Consider the following 17,330-nt stretch of genomic DNA (forward strand, 5'->3'; position numbering starts at 1 on the left):
AACCGTTGGTTCGGTCTCGGGGACTACCCATCACACTAATCCCGGTCTGGTTAGACGGCACGTGCACCCGCGGCCTTATCGATAGGCCTGAGGACAACCTCCTCGAAGCTGACTAAATCTTGCCCTGCACTCCACCTCGCAGCACTCATCTCATGGTCACCATGAGCGCGGAAAAGGAAGAGCAGGACGCGGGCACGCGCGAGCTGCAATATGTGCAATATGATGGCTCTCAAGAAGCGACATATCTCCCCGCCATCCGCCAGCTCATTTCCAAAGACCTCTCGGAACCGTACAGCATCTATGTGTATCGGTACTTCCTGTACCAATGGGGTGATCTGTGCTATATGGTACCTCTCGCCTCCAATCTAACAGCTCTTCCACCACGTTGGCTAATAGTTTCCAGGCCCTCGACCCCTCCACCAACGCCCTCATCGGCGTCGTAGTCTGCAAGCTCGAGCCCCACCGCTCTGGCACCTTCCGCGGCTACATCGCCATGCTAGCGGTGCAGGAAGCACACCGCGGCCGGGGCATTGCCACGAAACTGGTCTGCATGGCCATTGATGCCATGGCAGCTCGTGACGCCGACGAGATCGTGCTCGAGACCGAGGTCTCGAATACGGCGAGCTTGAAGTTGTACGAGCGCTTGGGGTTTCTGAGGAGCAAGAGGCTGCATCGGTATTATTTGAATGGGAACGCGGCGTTTCGGCTGGTCTTGTATTTGAAGAAGGGGACCGCTGGGAAGAGGCCGGAGGACGCGGGAGGGGGCTCGGGGATGAGGATGGAGGAGTATAGGGGGTATGGAGCGCCGCCGGGACAGGAGAGCGTCATGATGGGCCCCGTGAGCTGAGGCAGTCGCGATATGGTGCGATGCGGGCTTGGGGGCTCAGTCCAGGTCTCCACCACAAACGATAAACATCGAAGCTCCCGGCGGCAGACCCAAAGTATTGCGCAAATACCCATGCGCCTTAGGCAAGTCCTAAAGAGACAGTATATTATAGATCCTTCCCTAGCGAGCCAAGGCCTGCGGGAGAGGGGTACCACACCGAAGAATCGTCCTGTGAAGGGATCGCCAGGATTCGGTGTCCGGGTCATCGGCACAGCGCAGATGGGATTGGGTACATCTGGAGGAGACTTGTAGTCGCGGTGGTGCGCAACTAGAACGGCTCCTTTCTGATTTGCTTGAAGGCTCGTGTCTAATCACTTCTCTTCGTCCTCATGCTCACACTCTTCCTGATTTCTCTTTCTCATCACTTCTTCGTTCCCCATCCGTTGCTCTTAAATCACATTCCAAGTCATTAAAGGCCAACTTCCCTCCCTCATGACCATAGAAAGGCTGCTTACTCTCTCTGCTTCCTTATTCTACAACAGAGACTCAGACTCGCAATCCACCTCACTAAAAATTTTCAGCTCTTCATAAATGCTACTTCTCTGCCGGCCTCTCTGGTCTCACAAAGCTACACAGAAGCCCAGGACAGGAGCATGAATTCTAAAATCAGATAGAGGGAACATATGGGCGCGTCATTCTTGCCTCTTCTTCCCTCATACTCAAGTTTCCTCAAGGGATCTTCACGTCTGTTCTACAAAAACGCGAGATGAGCCGGTATGAGCACCTAGAACCTTCGCCCTCCACACGTCGACTTCAAAACCTCCTTTTTTTATGTCTCCTCCAGCCGGTAGAGCTCCTTGTCGCCCCGCCCGAGTTCGACTAAACTCCAGAGTAATTCCACTGTATGCGACCGCTTCCTTGGCGTTTGCCTTCCGCTCCAAAAGCTACCGGCATGAATTTGCATGGAAGATCTGCACCAAAAGAAGCACAACGCACTATAAATGAGGACGACCTTGCCTCTGCCTTTCTCCCAGTGTAGGCAAAGATCCTAAAGTATTCCAAATGGTCATCTTTCTCCCACTAGCCGGCGCAACACAAGAATACGACCTTGTCCCGTAGGACCAGTCCAGAACATGAACGTATTCGTATAGATGTCGGCACTCCGTATCAGAACTCATACCCCCTTTCTCTGTATTTGAAGAAGATACTAGCGACTCCTCCCTCATGGTTGCCCTGTTGTCTTCTCCTGAATCCCTGTGGTTCTTTAGAAGATTGCGACCGAGGAGGTCATGTGCGCGTGGGGTCTGAAAACCGAGCATGGTGTCGCTGGACGGAAGTGCATTTGCATAGATACTGAGACCAAAATGGAGTGAAGATGAGGCTGATGAAAACCTTTCTTCCCGTTCCCAGCTTCCAAAAAATTACGCGGAATATTCCCATGGGAGTCCGTTTTGAGAAATTGTTTCTGGATCTCGAAATGCGTCTGCCGCTCCATTCTTCCTTGTTCTATCCTGCGCAAAAGTACTTCACTAGTTGACTCATGGCCCGGATACAAGATCCTTGTCCACTCTGCAATAAGGACCGCAGTCTCTTCTTTCTCTCCGTTACTCAAAATCGAACGCGAAATAGTTTACGACTTCTTCGACCCCAGCAGATTCTCAACCATACTCCCAGCTTGGATTATAAAGGAACGGTGTTAGGATCCCATGGGCCGCTCCCATTGGATTTCGGTGTTTTTCGAAAGGCCACAGCAAATTACATATGGAAAAGCGGAATCGACGAGTACATACGGTCAGGTAGGACTACTTTTCTCTGCGCCTTTCCCTATTTTATCGAGTACCTCTACTATGAAACCTGCGCTGCGCTATAAGAACGGTGGCAGCCGGGAACGTGAAGGAACTCACTGTTTTTCACTCCCCAAACGGCGGAGAATCTAAAGCCACATGCTATATGTACCGGATGGAAATGGTTTGTAGGCCTAATGTATGACTTTAGCACCCCTTCCTTCGCCCATTTATTACACCATCCAAAAAAGCTGCTGATATCAGGATAAACTGTCTGGCAGATTTTTTCATGCCTTCTCTCCCCCATCCTACGCCCTACTTTTCATTGCTCCTTAGAAACCACAAGGCACAAGGCCCAATGGAAACTCAAAAAAACCAACCCCGGACAAAATACCCCCTGACTAAAATCGACCCTGCTCGTCGGCATGGCTTCGCCGTCTCCCCTTCCCCCGCAAACATTTTTGGCTATCGTATCCGGTATCAAGAAAATAAACCAATTGCATGAAGCATGGCACTTGCCGCGGGTCCTTTGTCGCACTACCTCATTCCGAAAATTGCAGCGAGATGTGGGTATGTGGACTTCCAAAGAACATAAACGTCCAAGTCGTGTTAGAACTTGAAAGTACAAGACGGCACATACATGGGTTCGAAATCTTCATCTTTCCTCATCCAATAAAGAGATCAATACGCCATGTTCGAAGCAGCCATGGTGCGCTGGATCCTTCGCCCCACGGTAAGAAAATTGCGACTTCGATACGTTCACGATCCGGTCAGACGGAAGTGAGCGATTCTACAACGAAATGCCTTCCTCCGCTTCTACTTTCTCACCATCCAAAAAAAGGGGAAGAGGGACACATGTTGGCAACTAAAATTCTAAACATCATCCGTGATAGCTTTTCGCAGTCTTGTCTCCTCGTCTAGCAAATCTTCTAAATTATATGGTTGAAAGATGCCATGAGAGCTCTCAAGTAGTAGTGCAGGCTAGCAATGGCTGCACTGAACGAGCCATTACCCTGACCCATGACTTCGATACCATTCCTTCTTTATTCTCTAACAAACGGTATCAAGCATCGATGTTGGACGCCAGAACCCTGGCACCTGGCACGATATGGCGCGTTGAAGCCTTCCTCGCCAGATTTAGAAGACTTCGCAAACTTTCGGCAACGATGAGGGTGCTCTTGAAATTCGCAGGCTTAACCGGTATGACTGGACCAAAGAACGTCTCTGACGTCCGCATGGCTTCTATTCCCCCATACTAGCAAGCCTAACAACCGCTCTTGCGCTTCCCCTATCCCCACCTGCGCCATCCTCCTCTGCATTTGGTACAATCGAAGCACGAACGCGAAACAGATGCGTACACTGCAACTACATCTTTGCTGAAGATTCCGAAATGTGCATCTCTGGGAGGTGATTGGGGGGTCTATGCCTTACCAGGGAGGACTTGTATGAGGACTGGTTGTAGCATACTAGATAGCCCAGAAAGCTAGGCCGTATTGATGCTATGACTAGGGTGGATGTCAGGGCTGGTTTGTAGGATTCGGAGTTCACTCGTAGTGTGGAGCGAAAGACTGTAGCTTTAGTATAGGCTAAAGCAGGCAAGGACGGTCACGACTTACACTGCTTTCAGAACTGATATCAGAGGCAGATAATACAAGTTGCACCCGTGTCTCTATAAGCTCTATTAGGCACCGCTCATGCCAGGACTCCTCGACTCCGCAAAGACATCGGGTATACCCCTTTCCACCCAGGTCAGAAAAGCTCATACTCGTACTGTATACATTCCATTCATTCATTCCAAATCTATAACTCGTCATGCTCCGGCATCTTGATCGGGCCTTCGGGCCTTCCCCACTCCTTATCCAGCACTACACCACTCTTCTTCCTATACTTCTCCCACATGTTCCAGAAATCCTTCTCCATACTCTTCTCCATCTGATCCGGCAACACAACCACATATTCGACATGCAGCGCGCCATACTGCTCCTCCGCATTATTCTCGAGGAGCTGGTGCCATACCGGCATGCCTTCGTTCTCGATGACTTCGACGTGGTTCGGTTGCACGACTTCGCCGCGCTTGCGGGAGAGTTGCACGATGTGCCCGTCGAGGTGCGTGATGTTGCGCCTCCAGTCGCCCATCCATGCTTCCCGAAGGGAGAGCACTTCGCGCCAGAAGAGATCTTTGCCCCGCCGACGGAAGAAGGTGCCGTCAGTACGTTCGTGGTCTTCCTGTCCAAGCCGGGGTTCTGTTTCCACCAGATGTACGATGAGATCGCCAGCTACCCAGTCTGGGCTCTCATCCGCCTCGTTCTCGTATGTGATCCTGACGCCCTGCGGCATGCCCTTCTCAATGTGGAGCTCGTGCGTCTCCGGTTCGCGAACGACTCTGCTGCCGCCGCACACAGGGCATGGATGTTTGATCATCTTTCCCTTCCCGCCACATTTCTCGCAGTGTGTCTGGACCTGCTGGAACAATCCCGGCGCCAACTGCTGCCTTACTATCCGCACTCCCCTGCCTCCGCATAGGTCACACGTCTCCACATGTCCGTCTGCTGATCCAGAACCCTCGCATGAAGAGCAAATAGCCTGCTTCTCCACCGTGAACTCCGTCTTCCGTCCGTTGTAGAAGTCGCGGAGGGGTACCGCGACCCGGACTTCCATGTTCGGTCCTCTGCGCTCGCCGCCGCCGTGTCCAAAGTGCCCCGTTCCGCCGAAGAAGCTTCTGAAGAGGTCGAACGGATCGTGGTGCTGGCGGGGACCTCCTCCCTGCTTGTGCTGCTGGATACCCTCATGGCCATACTGGTCGTATATGCGCCGCGTTTCTTCGTCGATAAGGATATCGTAGGCTTCAGCTATGGCTACGAACTTGTCATGTGCTGAATCGTCTCCGCTAATGTCACGTTAGTTGCCATAGAGGTTGGACGAGGGCCTGCGGGGCCAACGTACGGATTCTTGTCCGGATGGTATTTCTTGCTGAGCTGGCGGTACGCTTTCTTGATCTCGCGCTCCGAGGCGTCTTTCTGGAGACCTAGCAGCTATAGCCCAATATCAGTGACACCGCTCTGCAATTACAAGGTGTTGCATCCAAAGGATGTATCGTAATGGTCCACGTACCTTGTAAAAGTCCTCTGCTCCCAGCACAGCCAGCGTCAAGCACCCCAGAAGCAGCAATATCCGGAGGAGCATGTTGCTCAATTGCGCCCGCAACGGCGCGTTGTGAAAGTAGAGAGTCGAAAGGAGCGGACGGAGTTATCCAATTTATTGTCGCGAACCGGGTAGCTACATGAAGAGGGGAAGTAAGTGACACTGGCGTGAGACAGCAGGGAAGCGGGCGGGGCGGAGGTATTTAAACGTGAATTGTGAGTTGGAGCTTCCGCTGGAAACCATTATCTGGCCAGTAGCTACTCGGGCCAGCCAATCGGAGCGCGGCTTGGCAATGACGGGGGATTTGAACTTTTATGCGGACCTGAGAGACGAAGCCATCAACTAATTGACGACGTGCGCGTAACACTGCCTTTTACTTCTTGCCCATTCGGCTTGAGACGTATTTGCTTGCTGTCTTCCTCTATCGCCTATCTTTTCGCCCATTGACGCGCCGCCCGGGCGCTCCCATCCTATCACACGATTCACCTCTCCCGCTCCCGCCCTCCAGCTACCTCCAACATGGTGAAGCCAGTAGTACCCATAGTGCGCAAGCTCATATCGAGCTCCAAAGTGGGCGTTGTCGTCTCCGCCGGCAAAATGTCACGCGCGGTCAAAGTACGCATCGCAGGTCAAGAATGGAATAAGAAATTTCGAAAAGTACATCCTCCCTCACAGACCCTCTGGTCCAAGAGACATGGTACTAAGGCTGTGTCCAGCACTTCCCCTCCGAACAAACCTACCTCGTAGCCGACCCCAACAACTCCCTCGTCGAAGGCGACGTCGTCCGCATCGCCTCCGGCTGGCGCACCTCCAAATCCATCCGCCACGTCGTAACCTCCATCGTCGCGCCCTTCGGCTCGCCCGTCGAGGACAGAACACCCGTCCTCACTGAAGAACAGCGCATGGAAATCCGCATCAAGGAGCGGCTGCTCAAAGACGTGCGGTCGGCAGAGCGAGGGCGGCGAACGAGCATCGAGCGGCTGGCGCAGGCGCGGAAACAGGGGTACAAGATACCGAGCTTGTCGGAGGCGATGGCGAATGTGAGGATTGCAGAGGAGGAGGAGAGGATGGGGAGGGAGGGGGGTCGGAAGGAAAGGCATGGTGGGCAGGCGGGGCAGATTCTGACGGCGAAGGAGAGGAGGGTGGAGAGGGGGAGGGAGACGAAGGAGGAGAGGGGCGCGGAGAAGAAAGTTAGGGAGGCGAGTGTACAGACGGCGTGAGCTTATGCTCAAAATTGCGAGATATCTGGGTTCTTGTGTAGGATACGCCATGTATAACGTAGCATCATTGGAGGTCCGCAGAGATGAGGGCGCGCCATTGTATGATAAAGCCCCCGAGGTCAACATTTGTGCGGTATAGATATCATATCCGACTGTAAATAATTCTCCACCTTTGGAAGTAATGCTCCGAACGTGTCTATGTCATACAAAGCTGAAGGGTATCGCAGTAACAAATCGGTCGGCCATTCACCCATAAATGCAGGGACCCTAGAAGTGAACACCAGATAGCATGCTTCCTTCCAAACCATACGCCTGCCTATGCTGCTGAACGTGCTGAAGTCATGCCGCATCGCGTCGTTATCGTACAACAACTCAGACCTCCACGAGGTCAACCATTTCGTCCTCCGCCTCGCTATCCTCATACGCTTTGGTGATAAATTGGTGCTGGAGAGCCTCGTCGGCAGTGATTCGCTTCATGGGATCGCACTCCATGAGGCGGTACAGGAATTGCACGGCTTCCTTCTCTTCCTCGTCTAGCTCTTTCTTGGGTCCTGACTTATCGCCGGTACGGCCGGTGCACCAGAGGATGATCTTCTCCAGGCTGTGACCGTGCTCGCTATAGCTTGGAATGTTCGTCTCGAAAACTTGGCCGTGCAGGATGGCCGTCTCCTTCATCCTCTTCCGACCGAAGATAGTAGTGATTTCCAGCAACGCGTCGATGTCATCGGCGCTGTGGAAGAAAGGGAAGCGGCGCGTTAACAATGTTAGTAGGATGACACCAACGCTCCACATGTCAATCGAGCAAGTTTGCTGAGTGCACTTGAGGAGCACCTCTGGGGCGCGGAAGCCACGAGTACCCGCTCGGTTTGCGCGACGGCTGTTTCGCGTATCGTTCTTTGGGTAACTGGATGTCTGGTGTCCGGCTTGCTGGCTCTGCGCATAAACGCTGTGAGCAATCCTGTATCGTCGTTCTTCAGACGATAGGGCACAAGCGCACTGGTGCCAGTCTGTACCTTCCCGCTCCGCGAGACCAAAGTCGACAAGCACTCCGCGCGCCTGCTGAGGATTGTAGAGGAAGTTGGTTGGCTTGACGTCGCGATGGAGGATCTTCTTCATATGCGTTGATCGTAGGGCGGTGAGCAGGCTCTTCATATAGAGGCGCATCTCTGATATCTTCATGTCGCGGTAGTAGTCGCGAAAGTCCGCGTGTTGAAAGTACGGAAGGACGGCAACGACCTGGTCCTGGTGACGGAATGCGGTGATCAGCGGACAAACTAAGTCGGAGTTCTTCAGGTCGTGGAGTAGTTCTAGCTCGTTGAAGATGCGTATGGGACTGCTGGTGACATAGATCTTCTTGATGGCGACGTAGTGGGGTCGGCGGGAGGAGCGCCTTCGACTGGAAGGTGACGCCCACTTGCGGTGCTCTCGTTCATCGATATCCCATCGGTTGTCGTAGCTGTTGTACTCTAAGTCCTCCGCCTTGTAGACGGTCGAGAAGGTACCTGCATGAGTGAGTCCGGCACGCCCTGCATAAACCGAGCCAATTGAGCGACGTACCTTCTCCGATGCGATTGATTAGTCGGTACCGCTTGTTAATGCCCGCGAAGCTGTCCTCAAAACGTGAAATCTCCTCAGCGACAGAGTCGTCTATCTCTTCGTCGCTCGTGTCCACGGTGCGCCCGCTTTCCTCGAGCGGGTCGGCGCTTTCATCTAATAACTCCTCTGGGTCCTCCTCTTTCACGTCATCCTGGTGGACCTCTATGTGGTCTTGATGTCGCTGTACCTGCGCGCGTGCCTTTGCCATATTTCTCGCGTTGTGGTGTTGTTGTGGCACTTGTTTGCTGTGAGGGCATTTCCTGGGGTGGTGTGGACTTGAGTCGCGCCTCGAAACGCCAGGAGACGCTAAACCGTGTTGGGTTAATTCAAAACATTGTCGCGCCCAGCAAACACAGACGCGCCTTCCGAACGACAGCGGCCTGCGTCGTTCACTTGCACAACAGCAAACATTCCGCGACGACTGCGTTTCGTCGCTTCTTCTTGTCTTTCTCGTTTCTTCTTCCCAAGCGATTCTGCACATCATGGACGCGCGTGTCGATTTCGATATCAACGAGGCGACTAAGAACTACGACATCGATCCGTCGTCAATAGCCACGGCCGAGGCCCCTCAGGCGCTGCAAGACTGCGAAAATGACCCAGAATCGCTGTCGTCGGCGGCGTTGATCAACAGCGAGCTGAATCCTGTGGTCGACGCCGTCGCAGAGAGCCCAGATGCGATCACTCGCAGCTCATATTTTGATACGTTGCAATTCCTGCTCAAGTGCGTTCCCGCAATCCCCGGTCATACGAAGACGTGGAAAACAGAACCTGACTGTGAACTGTTCCGACGATCCAGATACTCTTCGCAGATTCCTCCAGCGACGCTCGGAAAGATACTCGACCTCATTGTCTCCGCATTATCAACACAAGCCGACATCGTGCATGCCGACATAGAGTCGGAGGAGCAAGATGCGCTACCACACCACAAACAAATACTGGAGATGTACGGCTTCTTGCTCCGGTGGACGATATCAGCAGTGGAGACAAGAGCCCTCGAGAAATCGGCATCTGCGCCGGCAGCGCGAGGTCGGGGCAAAGGCGCCAAGTCGAAATCTGGAGCGAGCAAAGACGGTACTTGGGATGCGTCAGCGCAGCTTGAGACGGCCCTCGACAGGATGAGCAAGGTCCTTAGGCTGAAACTGGGACGCATATTCGTCACCACATCGGAACGGGATACCTTCATCGGCCTGTTTACGAAGCCGGTTTACTACATTCTGGAGAACGAGGCGAGGGTAAAGAGCACAGCGATTCGGATGCATTGCTTCAGAGTGCTATGTATTGCGATCAAGCATCACGGGCATGCGTACAGTAGGTCGGAATGCCATTATTGAATACCGGTTACTAATGCTCGTATGCAGCCGCTCAGACATCCATCAATCAGAGTCTGACCTATTTCGAGCATCTGTCGGAGCCGATGGCTGAGTTCCTGCAAATTCTTGCCGAGCAATATGATTATCCTCAGCTCACCGAAGAAGTCCTCCGCGACGTGAGTAACAAGGAGTTCAGTGGCACAGATCAGAAAGGGCCGAAGTCTATTTCGACTTTCTTGACAAAGATCTCGGAACTCCTTCCGCACCTGGTCATAAAGCAGATGACATTACTTGCGAACTTGCTAGACAGCGAGGTACTATATTTCCAATCTGCGGAGTCTCTGAGACCTAACACGCTTACAGTCGTACACCCTCCGTTGCGCGATGATCGATGTCTGCGGCAACTTGATAGCTATGCTCAGCAAGCAAGACGGAGACGACCGAAGCGAAAACCACAAGACCCAGGTCCGTATTTTCTTCGATGTCCTCGAGGAGAGGTTTCTAGACGTGAATCCGTACTGCCGATGTAGAGTCATTCAGGCATACATCAAACTTTGCGATCTCGAGCAGAAGTTCCCCAAACGGCGACAGACGGTTGCGGAGCTGGCGGCGAGGAGTCTTGAAGACAAGAGCAGTAATGTTCGACGAAATGCGATCAAGCTCCTCGCAAAACTCGTCTCAACGCACCCGTTCACGGCGCTTCATGGTGGCTTACTTGCGACCAAAGACTGGACCGTCCGGCTGGAAGAGTGCGACGCACAAATTAATGCCTTGAAACCTCCCGAAGAACTGCGAGAGCAGCCTGCGCCTGGGGAGCAGACGGTGGACGAGACACTACTGCAGGACGCGACGCAGGCCGAAAACGACGCACCTGAAGCGCCAAAGCACCCCAAGGAAATGACTGAGGAGGAGAAAGAGGCTGCCATCAAGAAAGTCCAAGAAGAGGCTGCGACCGCACAGATGATGGACATGCTGCAGAAGACCCGAAAGTACTATCTAGAGGCTCTGAAGTTCATCGAAGTCGTGGACGAGGCAGCTGAGGTTGTTACGCAGCTGCTCTCTTCTAAGAACAAGAGTGAGGTTATTGAAGCGATGGACTTCTTTACGGTTATCGACGCCTACAAGATTCCCAATGCTCGCACTGGTATTCGCAGGATGTTGCGCCTCATCTGGACTAAGGGCAACAGCGATGAGGGCAAGGGCGTCCAGGCTCACCTCATTGAGTGCTACAAGGGCCTATTCTTCGATGCTCCTCCCGACTTCAACGCGAACGATTCCGCCAACTATATTGCGAAGAACATGATTAGCCTTACCTTCGGCACGACGCCCGCAGAGCTCACATCTCTGGAGCAACTTCTCAGCACAATGATGAAGCAAGGGCTTGTGAATGAGCTTGTTGTTCAGAAACTCTGGCAGGTGTATGGCTACCAAAAGAAGGACATATCGAAGAATCAACGCCGGGGCGCTATCATCGTTCTAGGTATGCTTGCGCTTGCCGATTCCAACATAATTGTACAAGAGATGGAAGCGTGTTTGCGTATCGGCCTGGGCGAGCTTGGTCGACGAGATCTTGGCTTAGCTCGATATACCTGCATTGCGCTCCGTCGAATAAGCCCCCCGCCTGGCAAGCAGAACGCCGGTGCACATCCTACACAAGCCGTCAAGCTGCCCAACGACCACGCCGTACTAGTGAGGCTAGCATCCATGTGCGAGATCGTGTCGGATAACAAGGAATGGTTTGGGGTTGCGGAACAGGCCATAAGCGCTATTTACGTCCTGTCGAAACACCCCGATGTTCTCTGCTCAGAGATTCTCCGGCGGAAGATCAAGTACGTCTTTGCGCCTCGAATCTCCTCACGACCTTCATCGAGTAGATCAGATGTGGAGGAGGCCAGCCAGGTGCCGGGTCCAGCTGAAGAAGCAGCGCCAGAACCGCCAAAGGAAGTTCAGCCACAACCCCCAAAGCAGAACTCTGCACTCGCTCTTTCACAGCTGCTGTTCATTGTGGGGCATGTAGCCATTAAGCAGATTGTCCATCTCGAACTCTGCGAGCTGGAGTTCAAGCGACGAAAAGCTGAGAAGGAAAAGAAGACCGCACCTACACCACGCAAGTCCCTCGCGGCGGAGAACCCATCGCCCGTGAAGAAAGGCAGAAAGAAGTCAGCCGACAAAGAGCAGACTCCTGCTCCAGAGGAAGCCGACGAACTTGATCTCATGGCCGGCACGACAGAGGACGACTTCACTGAAGCCATTGCCCACATCCGTGAACGCGAGCTTCTCTACGGTCCGCAGTCGCTTCTCGCAAACTTCGGCCCCCTCGTGGCGGACATTTGCGCCAATAACACCTCGTACAATCATCCAACACTGCAGGCGCAAGCCGCTCTCTGCTTAGCGAAGCTCATGTGCGTGAGCTCGGAATATTGCGAAGGCAACCTCGGTCTCCTTCTCACTATCCTCGAGCGAAGCAAAGATGCTGTTGTTCGCAGCAACCTTGTTGTTGCGCTGGGTGACATGGCGGTCTGCTTCAACCACCTCATCGATGAGAACACCGACTTCCTTTACCGCCGCCTCAATGATGGCGATCCGAGTGTGAAACGCACATGCCTCATGACACTGACCTTCCTTATCTTGGCCGGTCAGGTTAAGGTTAAGGGTCAACTGGGTGAGATGGCGAAGTGTCTCGAAGACAGCGACAAGAAGATTGCGGACATGGCACGTATGTTCTTCTCTGAGCTTGCGACCAAAGACAATGCCGTGTACAACCAATTTGTGGATATGTTTAGCGTGCTGAGCGCCGACACGGCGTTGGACGAAGACGCATTCAAGAGGATCGTAAAGTTCTTGTCTGGCTTCATTGAGAAGGTGGGTTTCCGGACTACCGTTCCCTTCACAGAGAAATCCAGCTAATCAACTACAGGACAAACATGCCAAGCAGCTCGCCAACAAGCTTGCTGCCAGGCTCCCGCGAGTGGAGAGCGAGAGGCATTGGAATGATGTCGCGTTCACATTAGGCCAGCTGCAACACAAGGACGAAGAGATCCAGAAGATGCTCGCAGAGGGCTTCAAAGTTGTGCAAGCGGCAGCGTGACGTGTATGAAATGTTGATGATAAGGCTTATGACGGATGTGATATCTGGGTGGGGGTTCCAGTTGGATGCTGGATTCGGCGTTGGGTTGGCTTGCATGACAGGTCCCAGGATATGGATGCTACATAATGATTCTTTTCATCGCTTCGTTGCTATGCCATTATCGTCCTGTTTCTCAAAGAAAAAAGGCTTGCCGCATCCAGCCAACATTTCCAGATCTCAACCGCGCCTGCTGTGGTTGACCAGTCGCAAAGAAACATTCACGCTGAGAATCAATATTAAACTAGCTTGTTTTGCCCTAGCGTGTCGTAAGCGACTTGCAATGGACAGCAACCTCGCATCGCGAGCTTCCACGCTTCGTTCAATCCAAGTTTCGCAACCACCGGCCAAATTATTGACGAGCCACGATGGGGAGTAACAAGGGCTCACGACGCTTTCCATTTTGGGCACGGATCCACTGTGACTGCTGCACAGTCACAATTGTCATCACGAGCTACAGCCATGGATCTTCACACTAGCCAACGCTTTGATCCTCTCGCTAGAGCGTCGGCAGTAGCCTCAGCAATTTCGGATGAATGAACGACCTCAGGGATTGATCGCACACAGACTGTGCCATATCCGAGGTCCTGTTTTCTGGACGTCGTCTCCTACCTACTGGACGGCTTGTGCAACAATGCAGGCACGACGTCGAAATATGGCAGGCAGACGCATCCTCGACTGTATCTGCATGACAGCTCAATGTAGAAATGTTTCAGAAGAGTGGGATTTTGGTGGATGCTCTCGTTTTGGCGAGCAAAAGGCGGCGTTCTGCTCCGCTGTTTCACTAGTCAACGTCAAAAGGAAAGGCCCGAACCTTGACGGGTCACACTTTCGGCAGAACGTGACTCCCGCGAGAAGATCCGCCTCGAGATGGTTTGGTGCATTGCTTGGGCTTTTGGCACCCAAGGTTGACCCTTGTTGTGTCGGACGTTGACGTACTGCATTGAGAAAGACCGAGAAAAGAAAGTTTAAAGTTGATATCAACACGGGTATGATCATATGATCGGCTATGATTCGGAATTATGAGCTTTGAAGCAAGACTGAAGATTGGGTGCAGGTGGCGCAATGGTTAAATGTGAGGATACGAGAGCGATGACGAGGTTGTTTAAGTTGGGGAAGCTGCTCGGAGATCAGCAACGATGAGCTCTACGTGTCCACCTCGACAGTGAAGGCGCGCCTCATCCCTTGGACAGCGGATGGACAGGCCAGAATCGCCTCGTATCTCGATCGTTATCTTTCTGGCGAGTCACCCGCACACAGTAAACGGGATGGAGCCGATGTGGGTCCGCCTTTGCCTCATGGTACCTTGCAGCCTGCTCCCCGGAAGATCAGCTACCGGCATACGTCTTAGCCTTGCCGACACCGCATTGCCATTGGGTCGTTTCTGCGACAACCTGCATTGCTATCGTTTCCCCTTTCCTGGGTCCGGGGTTGGGAGGTCCAGGCCTATTGAGGAAGAGGTGCACTGGCGCGTGAGAAAGGCTCGCCGATAGTGGCGGATGCTTTGGTGAGCTGATGAAAATACGCGAAGGTGTACGGCTACGAGCGAGTATGTGGACCAGTAAGTGCCGAAGAAGCCTTCTCGTGGTCGCTTAACTTTTTGAAAGTGCAGCTATACATAGTGTGAGAGTTCTGCACTGTCAACTTGATAGCGAAGCAAGCCAAGTAAAACAGCGTAGCAGGGGTTACCACGCCCACTGGATACTCATAAATTCGCACAAGTCCCGCTCTCGGGCGTCACTCATTAACCTTCGCCCGAGCGCGCTACTCACGATGTCACGGTCAGAACCTCTCCCATCGCCTTTATTCCTGAACTCATCCTGCGACGACACTGTTTTCGGATCACTTCAAGCACATTCGCATCAACATATTAGGCACGCAGTCGAGACTCTCAATTCGATCGATGTCTTGGCTCATCGACATGGTCTCTACCTTATATTGGCCATTCTAGCTATTTATTCTTTTGCCGGTCTTTCTCGTAGAATCGATGCTCCCACAGCGGGGCGGCGTGCTTGTGAGCCGACATGGCTCTTACGATACCGCTTCATCATAAACTCCAGGCGCATCATACAAGAAGGGTATGAGAAGGTCAGTCAACATCTCCACTCGTGGTCTGACATACACTGACCGCGACGTCAGTTCAAGAACAGTTGCTTCATTGTGAAGCGACTGGATTCGGACCTACTCGTCCTTTCAAATAAGTACCTGGAAGAATTGAGCTTCGTCCCCAAAACGAAGTTGAGCAATGTTCACTCGCAGGTGCAGGTACGTTGTCTTGCTCCAGTAACGTTCATTGAGGCAAACGGTTATCTCAGAATATTCTCGGATCGTACACCTATAGCACTTTTCTCTTGGACAGCGATCAACATGTTCGCGTGGTTCAGAATTTCTTGACTCCAAATCTCAAGACCTTCCTTTCGCGATCAAGAGAAGAGCTTGATTTTTCTTTTGAACACGATGTCCCGCAAATAAACGGTGCGTTATAAGTAGCCCGCTTGTAATGACTCTCGTCCTCATTGACTTACCGCGTCACAGAATGGGAACCGGTCGACATTCAGCCCATCCTGCAGAAGATGGTGGCTCGAGTTTCTTCCCGAGTCTTTGTTGGAAGCCCTGCATGCCGAGACGATGCGTGGCTGAAACTATGCTTGGAATTTCCCATCAACGTCTTCGCAACAGCTTTTATCATGCGCCTCTTCCCTCCTTTCCTTCATCCAATCGTTGCATGGACCCTTCCAACACGATATCGGCTCCGGAAAAATCTGAAGCATGCAAAAGAGCACGTTGCGCCCATAGTTGCCCAATACATGAGCCGAGGTGCAGCATCATCAAGCAAAGAAGAGATATCCAGGGAGAAGAGTACGCTACTCGAATGGATGATCGGCAATGCGCAAGGAAACGAAGCGGATCTAAACAGCTTGTCGCCACGGCTTATGTTCCTCTCCCTAGCTTCAATCCATTCTACCTCTTCAGCCACTGCAGCTGCCCTCTTCGACCTCTGCGCTCATCCTGAGTACATTGCGCCACTACGAGAGGAGATAATGGAGATCACTGGCGGAACCAATCATTCCTGCAAAGAAGACCTTCAGAAGCTATGGAAGCTGGACTCTTTCCTACGGGAGTCGCAGCGGTGCAATCCACTCACGCTCTGTAAGCTGCTTTCAAGGCGTTCCAAAAACTCTACTGATATATCCGCCAGTATCACCCCAGCGCCTCGCCCTGACACCCCTCACCCTCTCCGACGGCACCAACATTCCCGCAGGCACACACCTCGCGTTCCCCTCATCCGCCCTTTTCACCGACTCCTCCGTTGTCCCTAACCCGGACACCTTCGACGGCTTCCGCTCCTACCGCCAGCGCCTGCAGCCGGGCGAGTCAACGCGCCATCTCATGGTGTCCACCAATAGGAACCACCTCTACTTTGGCTATGGCAAGCAGGCCTGCCCAGGACGGTTCTTCGCAGCGAACGAGATAAAAATGATACTTATCAGGTTTTTGATGGAATATGATATACGATTTGCGGAGGGGAAGAAGAAGCCAAAGTGGTGGACGATTGACGAGATGGTGTTTGCGGATCCGCGTGCGAGGGTTGAGATGAGGAAGAGGGATATTTGAGTGCGTCAGCTACGCTGACTGGAGCCTCATTCGCTCGACTTCTTCAACGACCGCCTCGACTTCTATTTAGATTGTTTCTGTTTCCGTCGCTTTCTATTTATGCACTGCTTGTCATGGAGGTATTGCCTATCTACTCTTTACACACTCGCTTTGTAATCGCTCATTGAAAGAAACGCATGGGAGGAATGTTTGTCATGGGCAGTTTATTGGGCGACGATACCCTGCGAAGGATACGACTTCTTGTTCATTACGACTGGACGGCCAGATTGAGGGCATGGAAGCTATTCTAGTATATAGCGAACGGATAGGGTAATTCGGGATCGCTGATGCCTGCACCAAATACTCGGTTCCCATTCACTTGACTTATTGCCATGGTACTATTGCTTTTGAGCTACGGACTGACCACGAATACTAGGTATCGAAAAGAGGCTGCAACACTGCATCGCCGCTTTTGGAGCGGTGTCGCACCATGAGCATACTGCCATGTTCAAAAGACTGGAGGTCGATGCGGTTAGCTTTTACCTCTGGAGTTACATCTCGAAGCCCACACATAGTACCCTATTAGTTTTCAACATCTTTCATTTGTCTATTGTGTTCAAAAAAGTACCTATGCTTTGGCCTACGCAGAGAAACATCTATTAGCGTTGAGCCGTTACGAGTCGCAGCACCGTCCATCCTCCAAATCGTTGGCAGCGGTAGCGACGGCCTGTGCTC

At 52.6% G+C, this 17,330-nt stretch overlaps 7 protein-coding genes across 7 annotated transcripts; 5 read left to right on the forward strand and 2 right to left on the reverse strand.

Annotated features, from left to right (window-relative positions):
- Nucleotides 1-161: 161 nt before the first annotated feature.
- On the forward strand, nucleotides 162-847 carry BU26DRAFT_568714 (acyl-CoA N-acyltransferase; the record flags this gene model as incomplete). The annotated part of the gene is made up of 2 exons (XM_033833796.1): nucleotides 162-347; nucleotides 404-847. The coding sequence occupies 2 exons, from the start codon at nucleotides 162-164 to the stop codon at nucleotides 845-847; spliced, it is 630 nt and encodes a 209-aa protein (XP_033679712.1).
- A 3,362-nt stretch (nucleotides 848-4,209) lies between these two features.
- On the reverse strand, nucleotides 4,210-5,960 carry BU26DRAFT_522496 (chaperone protein dnaJ). Its single transcript, XM_033829800.1, has 3 exons — nucleotides 5,722-5,960; nucleotides 5,554-5,642; nucleotides 4,210-5,497 (listed from the first exon to the last, which is right to left on the reverse strand). Exons 1-3 carry the CDS (start codon nucleotides 5,791-5,793, stop codon nucleotides 4,411-4,413), a joined length of 1,248 nt encoding a protein of 415 aa, XP_033679713.1. The 5' UTR covers nucleotides 5,794-5,960; the 3' UTR covers nucleotides 4,210-4,410.
- A 139-nt stretch (nucleotides 5,961-6,099) lies between these two features.
- On the forward strand, nucleotides 6,100-7,189 carry BU26DRAFT_490745 (nucleic acid-binding protein). Its single transcript, XM_033826060.1, has 2 exons — nucleotides 6,100-6,408; nucleotides 6,468-7,189. Exons 1-2 carry the CDS (start codon nucleotides 6,271-6,273, stop codon nucleotides 6,969-6,971), a joined length of 642 nt encoding a protein of 213 aa, XP_033679714.1. The 5' UTR covers nucleotides 6,100-6,270; the 3' UTR covers nucleotides 6,972-7,189.
- Nucleotides 6,910-8,810, reverse strand: BU26DRAFT_490747 (kinase-like protein). The gene is made up of 2 exons (XM_033826061.1): nucleotides 8,529-8,810; nucleotides 6,910-8,473 (listed from the first exon to the last, which is right to left on the reverse strand). The coding sequence occupies exons 1-2, from the start codon at nucleotides 8,773-8,775 to the stop codon at nucleotides 7,344-7,346; spliced, it is 1,377 nt and encodes a 458-aa protein (XP_033679715.1). The 5' UTR covers nucleotides 8,776-8,810; the 3' UTR covers nucleotides 6,910-7,343.
- A 149-nt stretch (nucleotides 8,811-8,959) lies between these two features.
- Nucleotides 8,960-13,220, forward strand: BU26DRAFT_522498 (uncharacterized protein). Its single transcript, XM_033829801.1, has 5 exons — nucleotides 8,960-9,288; nucleotides 9,364-9,875; nucleotides 9,926-10,191; nucleotides 10,241-12,739; nucleotides 12,795-13,220. The coding sequence occupies exons 1-5, from the start codon at nucleotides 9,050-9,052 to the stop codon at nucleotides 12,963-12,965; spliced, it is 3,687 nt and encodes a 1,228-aa protein (XP_033679716.1). The 5' UTR covers nucleotides 8,960-9,049; the 3' UTR covers nucleotides 12,966-13,220.
- An 846-nt stretch (nucleotides 13,221-14,066) lies between these two features.
- BU26DRAFT_84708 (uncharacterized protein) lies at nucleotides 14,067-14,634 on the forward strand. The gene has a single exon (XM_033836401.1). The coding sequence runs from the start codon at nucleotides 14,198-14,200 to the stop codon at nucleotides 14,492-14,494; it is 297 nt and encodes a 98-aa protein (XP_033679717.1). The 5' UTR covers nucleotides 14,067-14,197; the 3' UTR covers nucleotides 14,495-14,634.
- A 391-nt stretch (nucleotides 14,635-15,025) lies between these two features.
- Nucleotides 15,026-16,841, forward strand: BU26DRAFT_608258 (cytochrome P450; the record flags this gene model as incomplete). Its single annotated transcript, XM_033835830.1, has 5 exons — nucleotides 15,026-15,079; nucleotides 15,141-15,266; nucleotides 15,317-15,476; nucleotides 15,537-16,151; nucleotides 16,201-16,841. The coding sequence occupies 5 exons, from the start codon at nucleotides 15,026-15,028 to the stop codon at nucleotides 16,614-16,616; spliced, it is 1,371 nt and encodes a 456-aa protein (XP_033679718.1). The 3' UTR covers nucleotides 16,617-16,841.
- Between the last annotated feature and the right edge of the window lie 489 nt (nucleotides 16,842-17,330).

This window comes from Trematosphaeria pertusa (assembly GCF_010094035.1).
Source record: "Trematosphaeria pertusa strain CBS 122368 unplaced genomic scaffold BU26scaffold_14, whole genome shotgun sequence".
Taxonomy (NCBI): domain Eukaryota; kingdom Fungi; phylum Ascomycota; class Dothideomycetes; order Pleosporales; family Trematosphaeriaceae; genus Trematosphaeria; species Trematosphaeria pertusa.

Coding starts and splice junctions, on each gene's coding strand:
- BU26DRAFT_522496 (XM_033829800.1), bottom strand. CDS start 5,793: ATGCTCCTCCGGATATTGCTGCTTCTGGGGTGCTTGACGCTGGCTGTG. Junction 5,643..5,721: donor GAGCAGAGGACTTTTACAAG/GTACGTGGACCA, acceptor ATTGGGCTATAG/CTGCTAGGTCTCCAGAAAGA. Junction 5,498..5,553: donor TACCATCCGGACAAGAATCC/GTACGTTGGCCC, acceptor ACGTGACATTAG/CGGAGACGATTCAGCACATG.
- BU26DRAFT_490745 (XM_033826060.1), top strand. CDS start 6,271: ATGGTGAAGCCAGTAGTACCCATAGTGCGCAAGCTCATATCGAGCTCC. Junction 6,409..6,467: donor GGAATAAGAAATTTCGAAAA/GTACATCCTCCC, acceptor GGCTGTGTCCAG/CACTTCCCCTCCGAACAAAC.
- BU26DRAFT_490747 (XM_033826061.1), bottom strand. CDS start 8,775: ATGGCAAAGGCACGCGCGCAGGTACAGCGACATCAAGACCACATAGAG. Junction 8,474..8,528: donor AATCAATCGCATCGGAGAAG/GTACGTCGCTCA, acceptor TCACTCATGCAG/GTACCTTCTCGACCGTCTAC.
- BU26DRAFT_522498 (XM_033829801.1), top strand. CDS start 9,050: ATGGACGCGCGTGTCGATTTCGATATCAACGAGGCGACTAAGAACTAC. Junction 9,289..9,363: donor ACGTTGCAATTCCTGCTCAA/GTGCGTTCCCGC, acceptor CCGACGATCCAG/ATACTCTTCGCAGATTCCTC. Junction 9,876..9,925: donor GCATCACGGGCATGCGTACA/GTAGGTCGGAAT, acceptor GCTCGTATGCAG/CCGCTCAGACATCCATCAAT.
- BU26DRAFT_84708 (XM_033836401.1), top strand. CDS start 14,198: ATGGACAGGCCAGAATCGCCTCGTATCTCGATCGTTATCTTTCTGGCG.